The 11,998-nt window shown below is 58.2% G+C and overlaps 2 protein-coding genes across 3 annotated transcripts in view; both read left to right on the plus strand.

Moving 5' to 3' along the window:
* The first annotated feature begins 2,246 nt into the window (after positions 1-2,246).
* Positions 2,247-8,040, plus strand: MCRIP2 (MAPK regulated corepressor interacting protein 2). 2 transcript variants are annotated; one of them, XR_002773624.1, is made up of 6 exons: positions 2,247-2,492; positions 2,589-2,718; positions 6,022-6,162; positions 6,938-7,065; positions 7,333-7,434; positions 7,693-8,040. XR_002773624.1 is itself a non-coding variant. In XM_003790747.3 (5 exons), exons 1-5 carry the CDS (start codon positions 2,348-2,350, stop codon positions 7,761-7,763), a joined length of 576 nt encoding a protein of 191 aa, XP_003790795.2. In that variant the 5' UTR covers positions 2,253-2,347; the 3' UTR covers positions 7,764-8,040. The 2 variants fall into 2 exon arrangements, 1 of the variants encoding a protein (XP_003790795.2); XM_003790747.3 differs by lacking the exon at positions 6,022-6,162 and having other exon boundaries at positions 2,253-2,492.
* A 1,061-nt stretch (positions 8,041-9,101) lies between these two features.
* Positions 9,102-11,998, plus strand: part of WDR90 (WD repeat domain 90) — a 21,787-nt gene continuing 18,890 nt past the window's right edge. Inside the window, exons 1-8 of the mRNA XM_023513858.1 lie at positions 9,102-9,278; positions 9,427-9,603; positions 9,680-9,788; positions 9,964-10,134; positions 10,816-10,930; positions 11,028-11,092; positions 11,445-11,809; positions 11,907-11,969. Of these exons, the coding sequence (XP_023369626.1) occupies positions 9,102-9,278; positions 9,427-9,603; positions 9,680-9,788; positions 9,964-10,134; positions 10,816-10,930; positions 11,028-11,092; positions 11,445-11,809; positions 11,907-11,969 (1,242 nt within the window). The remainder of the gene's footprint in view (positions 9,279-9,426; positions 9,604-9,679; positions 9,789-9,963; positions 10,135-10,815; positions 10,931-11,027; positions 11,093-11,444; positions 11,810-11,906; positions 11,970-11,998) is intronic.

The raw sequence follows: 11,998 nt of genomic DNA on the forward strand, positions 1-11,998 counted from the left end.
GATTCGAACCCACCACCTTAGGTGTATGTGGCTAGCGCCTTAGCCACTTGAGCCACAGGTGCGAGCCAGGGTTTTTGTTTGTTTGTTTGTTTGTTTGTTTTTTATGTGGCAGAGGCTTACTTTGTCACCCTTGGTGGAATGCTGTGGCATCATAGCTCACAGCAACCTCTAACTCTTGGGCTCAAGCAATTCTCTTGCCTCAGCCTCCCAAGTAGCTAGGACTACAGGTGCCCACCACAACACCCAGCTATTTTTTTTTTTCCAGTTTTTGGCCAGGGCTGGTTTGAACCCACCACCTCCGGTATATGGGGCCGGCGCCCTACTCCTTGAGACACAGGCCCTACCCTGTGAGGTCTTTCTTACTGCTTCTGGGTCCTGAGCCCACCCAGGACCTGCTGTCTCTCTGACAACAGGGAGTGCTGCTGGATGCTGCCTCTGGGAGCCTCCCCAGCAAAGGTTTTCTATGTCAGGGGCAGGCCTGGAGGAGCACCTACCTTGCCCAGCAGGGTTCCTCTTCAACTAGGAGGACACCCAGACCCTGAATTCCAGGGAAGATGGGCCTGACCAGGCCTCAGTAGGGGAGCCCAGCCCACCTCCAGGGCTGCCTTTAACTGGGCCTGCTACCTTAGGGACCACCCACCCCTGCCCTTTGGGCCTGTCAGGACATTTCTTTAACCACTTTTTTTTTTTTTTTTTGAGATGGTGTCTTGCTCTGTCTTAAGTGCAATGGCTCAATCACAGCTCACTGCAGCCTTGAATCCTGGCTTCAAGCGATCCTCCCTTCACTCCTGGCTTTGGGAGCCCTTTTGAGGGCTTCTGGGTCCAACTTTTGACTTCAGATGTGGCATATTGGGGCTAGATGTTTGGGCTTGACCACTAGTGGTTTAAGTAAAGGCCAGGTGCTGCTGGGCTCTGAACCATCCACCTCATCCCCACACCAGGACCTTCCTTCCCCACTTCTCCCATTCTAACTCACCTTCCTGGTCCTGCCCCATCCTTCCGCTAGAACACACGCCCTCTCATTGCAGATCCCCCCAGCACCCTGTCTGCTGCTGGCCTGTGTGATCCTAAGCAAGGGCACTGGGAGAAGCCAGGGCATGCCTTGGGCTGTACAAACTGGGACCACACTGGCCCTAAAGGACATGCTCTGGTTGGTGGGGGAGCAATGGGAGTGGAGGGGGGCAGTCAGTGAGGGATCATCTTGGCCAGTGAAGGTTCTTCACAGGGCCCATGCTCAGACCTAGATTCCCTGGACATGGCTAATCTGGGGTCTGGGCAGCCCCTTCCCTCTCAGGCCTTGGTCTTCTCACAGGTCTAGCCCAGCCCTTTACAAGAGGCAGCTGGGGAAGGTAGGTAGGGCTGTGTCCTTCAGCCTTGCTGAGGACAGGATACAGAGCCAAGGGGCTAAGTGAGAGGAGGGCCAGTCTGGCTACTCCTGGATCAGAAGCTTCCGTGAGGGTCCCCAGCAGGCTTGGCAGCCACACAGGCTCACAGGATAGGCCCAGGAGGGAGGAGCAGCAGGGTGTGAGGAGCTCCTTGTGTTGGCCTCTAGACATGCTTATTGTCACTGGACACCCCCAGTCCCTGGCGCTGGCACAGCCAGGAGAACAGGACTAAGGCCCCGGTGGCAGCACCCTCTAAGCCTGGTGCATGTCTCCTCAGGTGGGGACATTACTGGGTGAACTCTGGGCTATGCCCACAAAGCCCCAGGCTCAAACCCACTTTTGTGTGGTGGTGGGGAGACCTGTGTCTCTCTCCCTGTAGATGGCCAGGGGCAGCTCTGCACAGAGGTCTCCTGGGACCTGGTCTCTGAGCAGCCCTTGGGCTGGAAGGAACCCTGAGGCAAAGAGCAGTGAGAGATGGAAGCCCTGGGTTTCTACCTCTACCCTGATGAGTCCAGGCTTCTGGGCCTCTAGCTCCAGAAGGTCACACATTGTCTCTGGGGCACTGGTCCTGCGAGGTCGTGGGCAGAAATCACTGCTCTACCGACTGCCTGGGATTATGGGGGTTAACTGCTCCCTTACGTGGGAGGGCTGTCACAGCGCCGGTCACCCTCAGGGCCCTTGGGCCAGAGCCTCTCCCACAGTCTTACCTGGCCTCAGGCAGCGGCTGGCCTTCCCCGGCCCCACGGCGTTCACCGACCTTGGCTTAAGGCCACGTGGGGTGGAGCGGTGGCTTCTGCCGGCTCCACCCCTGCCGCACGGCGCCCGCCCGGGCCAATTTTCCAAAGGGCCAGAGCGCCGCCTCTGCCGAGTGCCCCCGGGTCTGCCGGAACCGTGCGGGCCCTTTAAGGGCTGGGGGCGTGTAGCAGACCCGCCCCCTCCCCGCAGCGCCGGCCGTGAGTTAAATGCGACCCCAGGCAGAGAGTGCCGGAGCTGGCTTCGGGCTTGTGTCCCAGCAAGCACGGGGCGCGTCCCCTACACGCGGAAGCCAGCGCGCCATGTATACCCTCACCAAGGGGCCCAGCAAGCTGGTCGCGCAGCGTCGCACAGGTAGGCACGGCGGGACGGGGGCGCGACGCCGCGATCGTCCCGGTCCGCGCGCCCAGGAGCGCCGCGGCAATTAATGCGATCTCCCGGCGCCTGCAGGTCCCACACAGCAGCAGGTAGAGAGCAGGCTTGGCGAGCTTCTGAAATGCCGGCAACCCACGCCGCCCACCGCGCCACCCCCGCAGGAGCAGCCTTTCGCGCAGCCGCCGGGACCCTGGCCCCTGTCGAGGTGAGACGCGCGCAGCCCAAGCCCGGCCCTCCCCGCACTCCAGGCCGCCTCAGCGCAGCAAGGGTGACCTTGGGGAAAGGTTGGTGAGGCCAAGCCACATGTTTCGGGCGGGGCGGCGCCGAGGAGGCGGGGTACGCTAGGCAGCTGGCGGCGCGCGCCCCTCTGCGCTTCCGCCTCACCTGGCTGGGCCCAGTGGTGTGGACCCCTCCTGGCAGCATGGGGCACCCTGCGGGTGGGGACTCGCCGACTAGCTCCTGTATCACAGACGCCCTGAGCGACCTTGGGCTACGCACTTGCGTCCCTTTGGGGCACACCCAGGTCAAGGTTTGTGGAGAGATGCCCAGAGCGTCGGCCCTCAAGGTCTCCTAGCTCAGTGGGGGAGAATTGAGTACATTACCTTTTGGCCTGGCCACCCCACACCCTCTGGGGCTGTGAGCCCCTCCACACCCGCTGACTCTGGGGCCTGCACCTTACCTTAACTGAGCAGCAGGTCTGCCCAGTGCCCTCCTGACATCACAGGAGATTCCATCCTGACCACTTTGACCTCCATGTGACCAAAACCTGGAGTTTAGACACCCCTCAGGCTTAACTTTCTACTTCCTTGACCCAACCCATCCCTGTTGTTTTCATTTATAGCGTGTCTTTCTAGGCCCATGGACTTTAATCTAACCCCACACAGGCCTAAGGGCACCTGGGCTCCAGCCATGGTGGAGCACACCACAAGGGGAATCAGAGTAATGGTAGCCATGCTGGAGAGGACATAGGGACATTGAAACTGGGGTTTTACAAGCTGAGGCTGAGGACAGAAAACCTCCAAGGGTGGCCAGGAGTTCAGAGTAGCTAAAGTTGGAGGTGTGTATTGCTGGGTCACCCTCAGCTTGTCCCCTGCCAGTCACTCAGGTTATGGGCTTCAGATGCTGGGAGAGGTTGGGTGCTGTGGGTGGGGTTGGGTGTTGGAGACTCCAATGGACTGGGGGGATTCCTGCAGGAACCTAGTAAGGGACTAGATGTGACCAAGTAGACCAAGGTGTGCTCTGGGGAGTAAGGTGTGCGGGTCTCAGAGTGTCCCTGGCAGTCCTGCCTCCCAGGGGAGGAAACCAAGGCACACAGTCATCCAGGCAGGAATCATGGAGGGGCCGCAAACCTTCTTACCTGGGGAAACACATCTTCCTCTCCCAGGTCCCATTGCTGGAGAGGGCAAGGGGAAGTCTATGGTAGTAGGGTTGAGGGACTATCAGGAAGGAGAGGTGTGCTTGCAGGAGCCCTCAGTAGGCAGGGGTCTCAGTGTTCTTGTCAAAGCCCTTAAAGCCCCCAGGAGGCCAATCCTGGTGTAGCCATGTAAGTCTGCCTTAGCTAGCCAGGTAGCACATGTAGGAGCCTATGGGGGGTTAACTTCTCTTACTGGGCATGAGAAGCCATGGGTAGGCAGGGTGTGCTCCAGAGGAGCTCACTAGGTGGTACCCACCCTCCTCCCACTTCCTGAGTGCCCCCTGGGTTGGGAGATGTGGCTGCTGTGGAGCAGCCCTGTCCCTCTACCTCCTTGTAGGAGGGCCACTCTCTACAATCCTCCCCTTCCCATCTACCTCCTTTGCCCTTTCTTTAAGTTCTCCCTCCTGGTGGGAGACACACTGGGGAGGCATTAACATAAACTGAGGGGGCTCAGCACCTGTAGCTCAGCGGCTAGGGTGCCAGCCATATACACTGGAGCTGGTGGGTTTGAATCCAGCCCGGGCCTGCCAAACAATGAAAATTAGAACCAAAAAATAGCCAGGCATTGTGGCGGGTGCCTGTAGTCCCAGCTACTTGGGAGGCTGAGGCAAGAGAATCACTTAAGCTCAAGAATTTGAAGGTGCTGTGAGCTGTGACACCATGATACTCTACCCAGGGCAACACAGTGAGACTCTGTCTCAAAAAAAAGATAAACTGAGAGAGCTGGGTAGGTGGTTAATACTTGTAATCTTAGCACTCTGGGAGGTTGAGGGTGGGGGATCCCTTGAGGCTAGGGGATCAATTGAGGCCAGGAGTTCAAGACTAGCATGAGCAAGAGGGAGACCTCATCACTACTAAAAATAGAAAAACTAGCCAGGTGTTGTAGTGGGTGCCTGTAGTCCCAGCTACTCAGGAAGCTGAGGCAAGAAGATCACTTGAGCCCAAGAGTTTGAGATTGCTGTGAGCTATGATGCTGGGTGCTCTACTCAGGGAGATGGAATGAGACTCAATCTCAAAATAAAAAAAAGGCCAGGGCATGATGCCTCGCATCTGTAATCCTAGCACTCTGGAAGGCTGAGATGGGTAGATTGCTTGAACTCAAGAGTTCAAGACCAGCCTGAGCCAAGAGTGAGATCCTGTCTCTAAAAATAGCCAGGTGCTATGGTAGGCGCCTATAGTCCCAGCTACTTGGGAGGCTAAAGCAAGAGGATCACTTGAGCCCAGGAGTTTGAGGTTGCTGTGAGCTATGATGTCACTACACTCTATCAAGAGCAACAAAAGTGAGATTGCATCTCTAAAAGAAAAAGATAAACTGAGACAATACTCACTGTTGAATGGGGGATAAATAGGGACCACTGCAGGAAGGGCTGAGCCCCACACTGGAGAAAGGGCAGTGGCAGCTGTGAAAGGCTGGGCCTATGGCCCAGAAGGACAGGTCCAAGAGGCCTATGGGGGCCAGTGCTCTGCCATCAGGACTACTGTTAAACCTGGTGCTGCCATTAGCCTAGGTACCTGCCTCCAAACCTCAGTTCCTAGGCTGGCCAGGTGGGTGGTGGCAGGGTGAGAGGACACCCATGTTGGTACCATGAGCTGGGATTGCCTGTGGAGCAGCGTGCCTGGGAGTGGGTACAGGTTGGCCATTGTCCACAGGTACACACTGGGGCTGGTGCCCTTTCTCCCAGAAAGCAGTGGCCTTATGTAACTGTACCCTGGGGGGTGGGGGTGGGCAGGATAGGAGAGTGTATACTGGGACCCTATCTCAGCCTTGGGGCACCCCCACTGGTTTTGCAATTCATAGTACCTGGCTGCTATTTCCTTCTCTTTTAAAGTTGATAGCCAGCCTCCTAGCTTTACCCAGAATTTTTTACCTTCTGGGGTGGGAGTGGTTGCAGGCTAGGGGTCTTTACAAGTGGACAGATCTTCCTTATTCCTTCTGGTTTGTGGGAAAACACAGATAGTGCACGAGTCTGGGAAGAACCCCTGCCCCACTCCTACCTCCACCTGCACAGTTAAGATTTTCTGTGGCCACCAGACCCTGCCGGCCCTGGGGCTGGCGGGACCCTGCGCCCCTCAAGACACTCCTCTTTGTTTTAGTGCCCCTCTCACCTGAGGAGGAACCCAGAGCGGCGGTGGGGCACCTGAGCCCAGGAAGGCGAGCAGGCCGGCCGGGACCGCGAGTGCCTGGTGGAGTGGCAGGCGCAGCCCAGGACTCCCGGCTCCCACCTCCTGCTGTAGGTGTGGGCCCCATTTCTTCCACGGCCCCCATCCCAGGCTTTGTGTAGGGTTTGGCCAGCTGCTGCAAGCTAGGGTTACCCATCCCTTCCCTGGGCCCACTTGGCAGAGACAGGCCTAGCGGTCTCCTGGATATAATGTGCAGTGATGTCGGGGGGGCCCTCTCATTTTGCATTGCCCCTTGTCTTAGGCCCATAGGGAGTGGGCTGGGGTTGCAGGCACACTCTCCCCACTCAGGGACTACCCATCCTGGCATGTGGTGATCACCCCCAGGGACCAGGGGGCAGCTGGGGGGAGGGAGGAACAACAGTTGCCCTGTTCTTGTTTGGGTCTGATTTTCCATGGAGGGGAGTGTCATTGGGCAGACAAGGTTCCAAGGGGCCAGAACATGGCCAAGAACTATGCTCAGTAGGTGGGGTGGGGTTGGATAGCTGAAGCCAGAATTGGGGTTACTGGAGGTCTGGCCGATTGGGGGGTAGGGTGGGAGGAAGATGGCAGCATGGGCTGCATGGTCCTTGGACGGGCGCTTGATGGGTCCTCCATCCAACCGTCACTCACCTCCTTCAGGGCTGAGGGCAGCAGGTGTGAGCTGAGCTGCTGGCAGCTTGGGGCCTGCAGGAGAGAGGTCTGGGCCCTGGCTGCTGCAGATTCCGGAAGTGCCTAGGCTGGCCTGGTCTGGGGATGGTTGTCGTGGCCCGGGGCTGGTTCTGAAGTCTGCCAGGCAGTACCTAGGACGGGGACGGGCGCTGATCATGTCCGTCTCCTCCCCATCCTGCAGTCCGGGGCCAAGGCTTGTGTTCAATCGTGTGAATGGCCGGCGGCCCCCTGCCGCGTCCCCATCTCTTGAGGGGACCCAGGAGACCTACACACTGGCCCACGAGGAGAACGTCCGCTTTGTGTCCGAAGGTAGTGAGGGGGGCCAGAGAGTGTGGCCAGAGCCATTGGGTCTCAGTATGGACCTGGGATGGCCCCAGGTCCTCCTCCCACTGCAGTTTGACCCCCAGTAGCCAGAGGGCTGGGCTTTTTTCCTTGGCTCTCTGCCGATTTGTCTCTGACCATTGAGCAGGCTGCCCATTCCCTGTGCTGGGCTGGAATCCAGCATGACCATCAGGCCCTGGGGTGGGGGATGGGGTGCCAGAGACCAGGCTCAGCCTGAGTGCCCTACCCCCACAGCCTGGCAGCAGGTGAAACAGCAGCTGGATGGTGGCCCAGGCGGTGAGAATGGGCCGAGGCCTGTGCAGTACGTGGAGAGGACCCCTAATCCCCGGCTACAGAGTGAGCCCCCAACCCTGTCCCCTGGGAAATTTCTTCCTAGCCCCTGTCTCCCCACCCAAGTAATGCCCTCTAGTCCCTGGGCCCCTGCCAGGTTACAGCCCCAGGGGATTGGGGAGGAGACTCTTTAGCCAGATCCCTTTTTCCCCAGTACCTGTTACACTTGAAGTCCGTGTGAGGGGCTGGTGGAGACAGCTTGAGAGGAGAGGCTGACCAGTCTGGGAGGCAGCCTCATTGCCCAGCCTTCTGCTCTGTCTACAGACTTTGTGCCTATCGACCTGGATGAGTGGTGGGCGCAGCAGTTCCTGGCTAGAATCACCAATTGTTCATAGTGGCTGCCTGGGAAGGAATGCTGCCTCGGTGGATCCTTTACCAGAAGAGGACCTTGGTGCCCCATCCACCTACTGCAGCCTGGCTGGGTGCCAGCCACACCTGAAGTGCCAGCACTTAGACTTTTGTACCTGTGGTCTCCTTGGCCTAGCTTTCCCAAGCTGCCAGGGGCCAGGAGTCTAGCCTGTCTGACCTCAACCCTGCTAACTGTGCCTGGGGATTTGCCCCTGGGGCTGGCAGGGAGGAGCTCCAGTCTAATAAAGTTGAGAAACTGCCCTTTCAGAGTGGCTTTGACTTGGGAGGTTTTGTGTGTGGGGATTCTCACATCCAGTTCTAGTCTCCAGTCTGGGACTCTGGGGCCTAGCTAAACCTGCCCTTGGGAGCTTCTTCTTCAGCTGCCCTCTAGACAGGTGCTGGGGCCCCTGGCTGGCTTGGAAGTCCGTGGCCCCCACTCTGCCTTATCTTACTCTGCTTGCCTTCCTCTCCAGTTGGCATTGACTGGTGCCACATCTGGCCTCAAGGCCCAGAGACATTAAACAATGCCAGGAAATGGGGGTCTTAGGCCCCTGGAACTGGGGCTAGATCTCAGAAGTCAAATCCCAGTTTGACTCCACCAGGCTTCAGGACACAGGGCAAAGATGTCCCATAGTTCCTGGAGTATGTGGCAACCTGCTGGTACAAGTGGGAGCCCAGCCACTGTGGGCACCTTATGGGGCATGCCAATGCTCTCTGCCTGGGGTAGGGTGACCTATCCTGCCTGACACTAGAGGACCTGGGTGTTGACCAGGAGCTTCTAGAGGGCTGGAAAGCAGCGGGCCTCAGTCATAGGGGGAGGAGCTCCTGCCAAGTGCAGCCTCACAAATATGGGGGTGCATCTTCTGATACATGTCAGCAAGCTCCTCTGTTCCGCAGCTGGTCATGGTAGAGTGGAGCCCTGGCGGAACCTTGGGTTGGCCCTCAGCTTGGGAGTGCAGTTTGGTGCCCCAAGGGTCCGAAACCTCGGGACACGTAGGCCTGGGCGCCGCCATGACGGCGGAAGTGGCGCCGTTGCTAGGCGGCTGTTACTAGGAGCCGAGCTGTGTGCGCTGCGTGGGGCACGGCGACAGAGGCGGGAAGCACAAGCGGCGGGCGGCACCATGGCCCAGGGTAGCAGCGCGCGCGGTTTTACCGGGTTCTGGGGTCCAGGGATCCGGCCAGGTTGGGGTGGGATGAAGTATGGGGGACGGTGGCCAGAGCGCGCAGCAGCCCCTCTCAGGGCCCACAGGTCAGAGCCCCCGCCTGGGCCACGGTTCAGTGGCCCTCGCTCTGCTGGAGCGTCGCTGGCCAGCCCAGGAGTCTAAATGGCCCCGCACGGGCCCCGTGCCGGGCCCGCGGAGGGTCTAGCTCCTGGGCTGGCGCCTCACACTTGGCTGCCCCGTCCCTCAGCGTGGCAGCAGCCGTTTCTCAACATCTTCAGACACTTCAGAGTGGACGAGTGGAAGCGATCCGCCAAGGAGGGGGATGTGGCCGTAGTGACGGTGCGTGGGCTGGGGGACCTGGTGGCAGGGGCCAAGTATCTCTTCTTTGCTACTGAAGACCTTACCTCATAACCTGAGGGTCACCTGGTCGGTGCTTTCCCTGAGCACCCTGGGGTCAGTCAGTAGACACGAGTTGCCATCTCTCCAGGACAAGACCCTGAAGGGTACCGTGTATCGCATCCGGGCCTCCATTTCTACGGGCAGCTACATCCAGCTCCCCAGGATTAGCACACAGTCCCTGGGACTGACTGGGCGCTACCTGTATGTCCTTTTTCGGCCCCTGAGCAGCAAGCATTTTGTCATCCACCTGGACGTGTCCACTGAGGTACAGAGCCTAGGCCAGGGGCTGCATGGGGCCCTGCACTCTCACTCCTATATCTCTTCGTCCCTCTGCCCCACAGGACAGTCAAGTCATCCGGGTGTCTTTCTCCAGTCTCTTCAAAGAGTTCAAATCCACAGCCACATGGCTTCAGTTTCCCTTTGTCTTTGAGGCCAGGACATCTGGAAGAGGTGACATTTAGATGGGGTGAATGGTCCAGGAAAGGCAGCCCGAGGGCCCAGAGGGCAACGGTGCAGGCCTAGTTAGGCTTTTGTGTGGCCCAGGGGACAGCTGTTGGGGCTGCCACAGCTATGGGAGTGAGGGCTGTCAGGAGGGTAGGTGCTGACTTGCGTTCCCATCCTATAGACCTGTCAGGTGTGGCCCCTGCTGGCACCCGCTGGACCTTCCTACAGCTCAACCTGCCGGACATCCTCCTGCTCTACCTGAACCACAGCTACAGCCACCTCAAGAGTATCAGGTTGTGTGCCAGCCTCCTGGTCAGAAACCTCTACACCAGTGACCTGTGCTTTGACCCTGGTAAGGGCCCACCACACCCACTGTGCTTCCAGGCCTCCATGTCAGTTTCCAGTTCCTCCCTCAGTGCAGGCACTTGATAAAAGTGCTGGTGCTGGCTGGGCTCTGTGGCTCACACCTGTAATCCTAGCACTCTGAGAGACCAAGGTGGGTGGATTGCCTAGGCTCACTAGTTTGAGACCAGCCTGAGCTAGAATGAGACCCTGTCCCAGAAAAAAAAATAGCCGGGCGTTATGGGAGCTGGCCTTTAGTCCCAGCTACTTGGGAGGCTGAGGCAAGAGAATTGCTTAAGCCCAAGAGTTTGAGATTGCTGTGAGCTGTGATGCCATAGCACTCTACTGGGGGCGACAAAATGAGACTCTATCTCAAAAAAAAAAAAAAAAATGCTGATGCTGAACCAGTGCCATGGCTCATGCCTGTAGTCCTAGCACTCTTAGAGCCTGAGGCAGATGTGTCACCTGAGCTCAGGATTTTGAGCCCAGCCTCAGCAAAAGCGAGACCTCATCTCACACACACACACACTAAAGTGCTGGTGCTATGTGGCCTTTGAGCTCTGGCTTGTGTCTGGAAGCCAAAGCAGCCCTGGAGTAGAAGTGGTGGGCCCCTAACCTTGAATCCCACCTGAGCCTATGAGAGATAGTTGGACAGGCTTCCCTTGCCCAGGTGTAACCTTGTTTCTTGCAGCTGCCAGTGTCACTGGGGCTCGGCAGGCCAAGGTGCCCATCATTCCTGTGCCTCGAGAAATGGCGTTCCCAGTACCAAAGGGTGAGAGCTGGCATGACCACTATGTCCATGTCCGGTGAGTGGGACTGCCTTTCCCAAGGGAGAACTCTGGGTGGACAGAGGGCAGGTAGCCCATTGGCCCCCAGATACTGACTTTCCATTTCACCACCAAGGTTTCCAAGCGATGGCATGAAAGTTCCTTCTGAGCTGGTTCAGAAGACCCGTCCTCCAGGAACAGGTGGGCCAGTGGAGTCAGTTGAGACCTCAGTTTAGGCCTATAGGTGTGTGCAGCTCTGTGGGAGGGGACCAGGGTTGTGATGGCCACAGTGGCATGTGCCCAGAGCTACTCATGGGCAGGTGCAGGGACCAGAGTAAACCCGTAGGATGCAAACTCCCTAACCATGTGGGAGGCCTATGCAAGGGGGTCCCAGGCTGGAAGATGAGCACCAGTGTCTGCAAGGCTTCTCTCCTGCACAACAGGCTGGGGAACATTTGCTGGCCTCCCCTGGCCAGCACCTCCTTGGCCTTGCCTTCCCCAGGCACCTTGCACTCTGTTCATCCAGTTACTGTGACTCTCCGTTCTGTTGCAGGCCTCCTGGGACCTATGCCACAGCTTCTCCCCTGCCCGGTGGCCATCAGCAAACCTATGCAGGACAGTGGATCCCCTACAGTCCAGAAACCCAGCCCCACAGCCATGAGTGCCTCCTCTTCCAAGACAGGGCCAGGGTGCCAGGAGACACTTGTGTCCCCACAGGCCCTCATGGCACCCAGGCCCCTTGCAGAGAACAGTCTATCCCTCCAGTCCTCAAAGAGCTCAGTCTTAGGAGTCCTCAGTGTCTGTAGCCAACTGCCTGCCCCTTGTTCAGAGGCCACTGGTGTGGACGTGGCTGCCCACAGTGTCCACGTCTCTGTTCATGAGTCAGCTCTGGCCCTTGAGGACTCTAGCTGCCGAGAAGTGAGTATACAGACCAATGAGGGCCTGGGTAGGGTGTGGGTTGAGCTTCTAGGCCTCAAGCTGTACTTGGGGCTTCTGATGGCTTCTTATCATCCAGCATCTGGGAAGACAGCAGAGATGGCAGGAGGCAGCTTCCAGCAAGAGTCTATCTCAACAAAGAGTAAGGAAGGTCTTAAATTTACCATGGGG

Source organism: Otolemur garnettii, unplaced genomic scaffold (assembly GCF_000181295.1).
Source record: "Otolemur garnettii isolate 467f Iridium unplaced genomic scaffold, OtoGar3 scaffold00044, whole genome shotgun sequence".
Classification (NCBI taxonomy): Eukaryota; Metazoa; Chordata; class Mammalia; order Primates; family Galagidae; genus Otolemur; species Otolemur garnettii.

Bases quoted from the DNA above. Each gene is read 5' to 3' on its own strand.
- MCRIP2 (XM_003790747.3), top strand. From the start codon at position 2,348: ATGCGACCCCAGGCAGAGAGTGCCGGAGCTGGCTTCGGGCTTGTGTCC. The intron at 2,719-6,937 runs GTGAGACGCGCG...CCCATCCTGCAG, and splicing joins GGACCCTGGCCCCTGTCGAG to TCCGGGGCCAAGGCTTGTGT. The intron at 7,435-7,692 runs GTGAGCCCCCAA...CTCTGTCTACAG, and splicing joins CCCTAATCCCCGGCTACAGA to ACTTTGTGCCTATCGACCTG.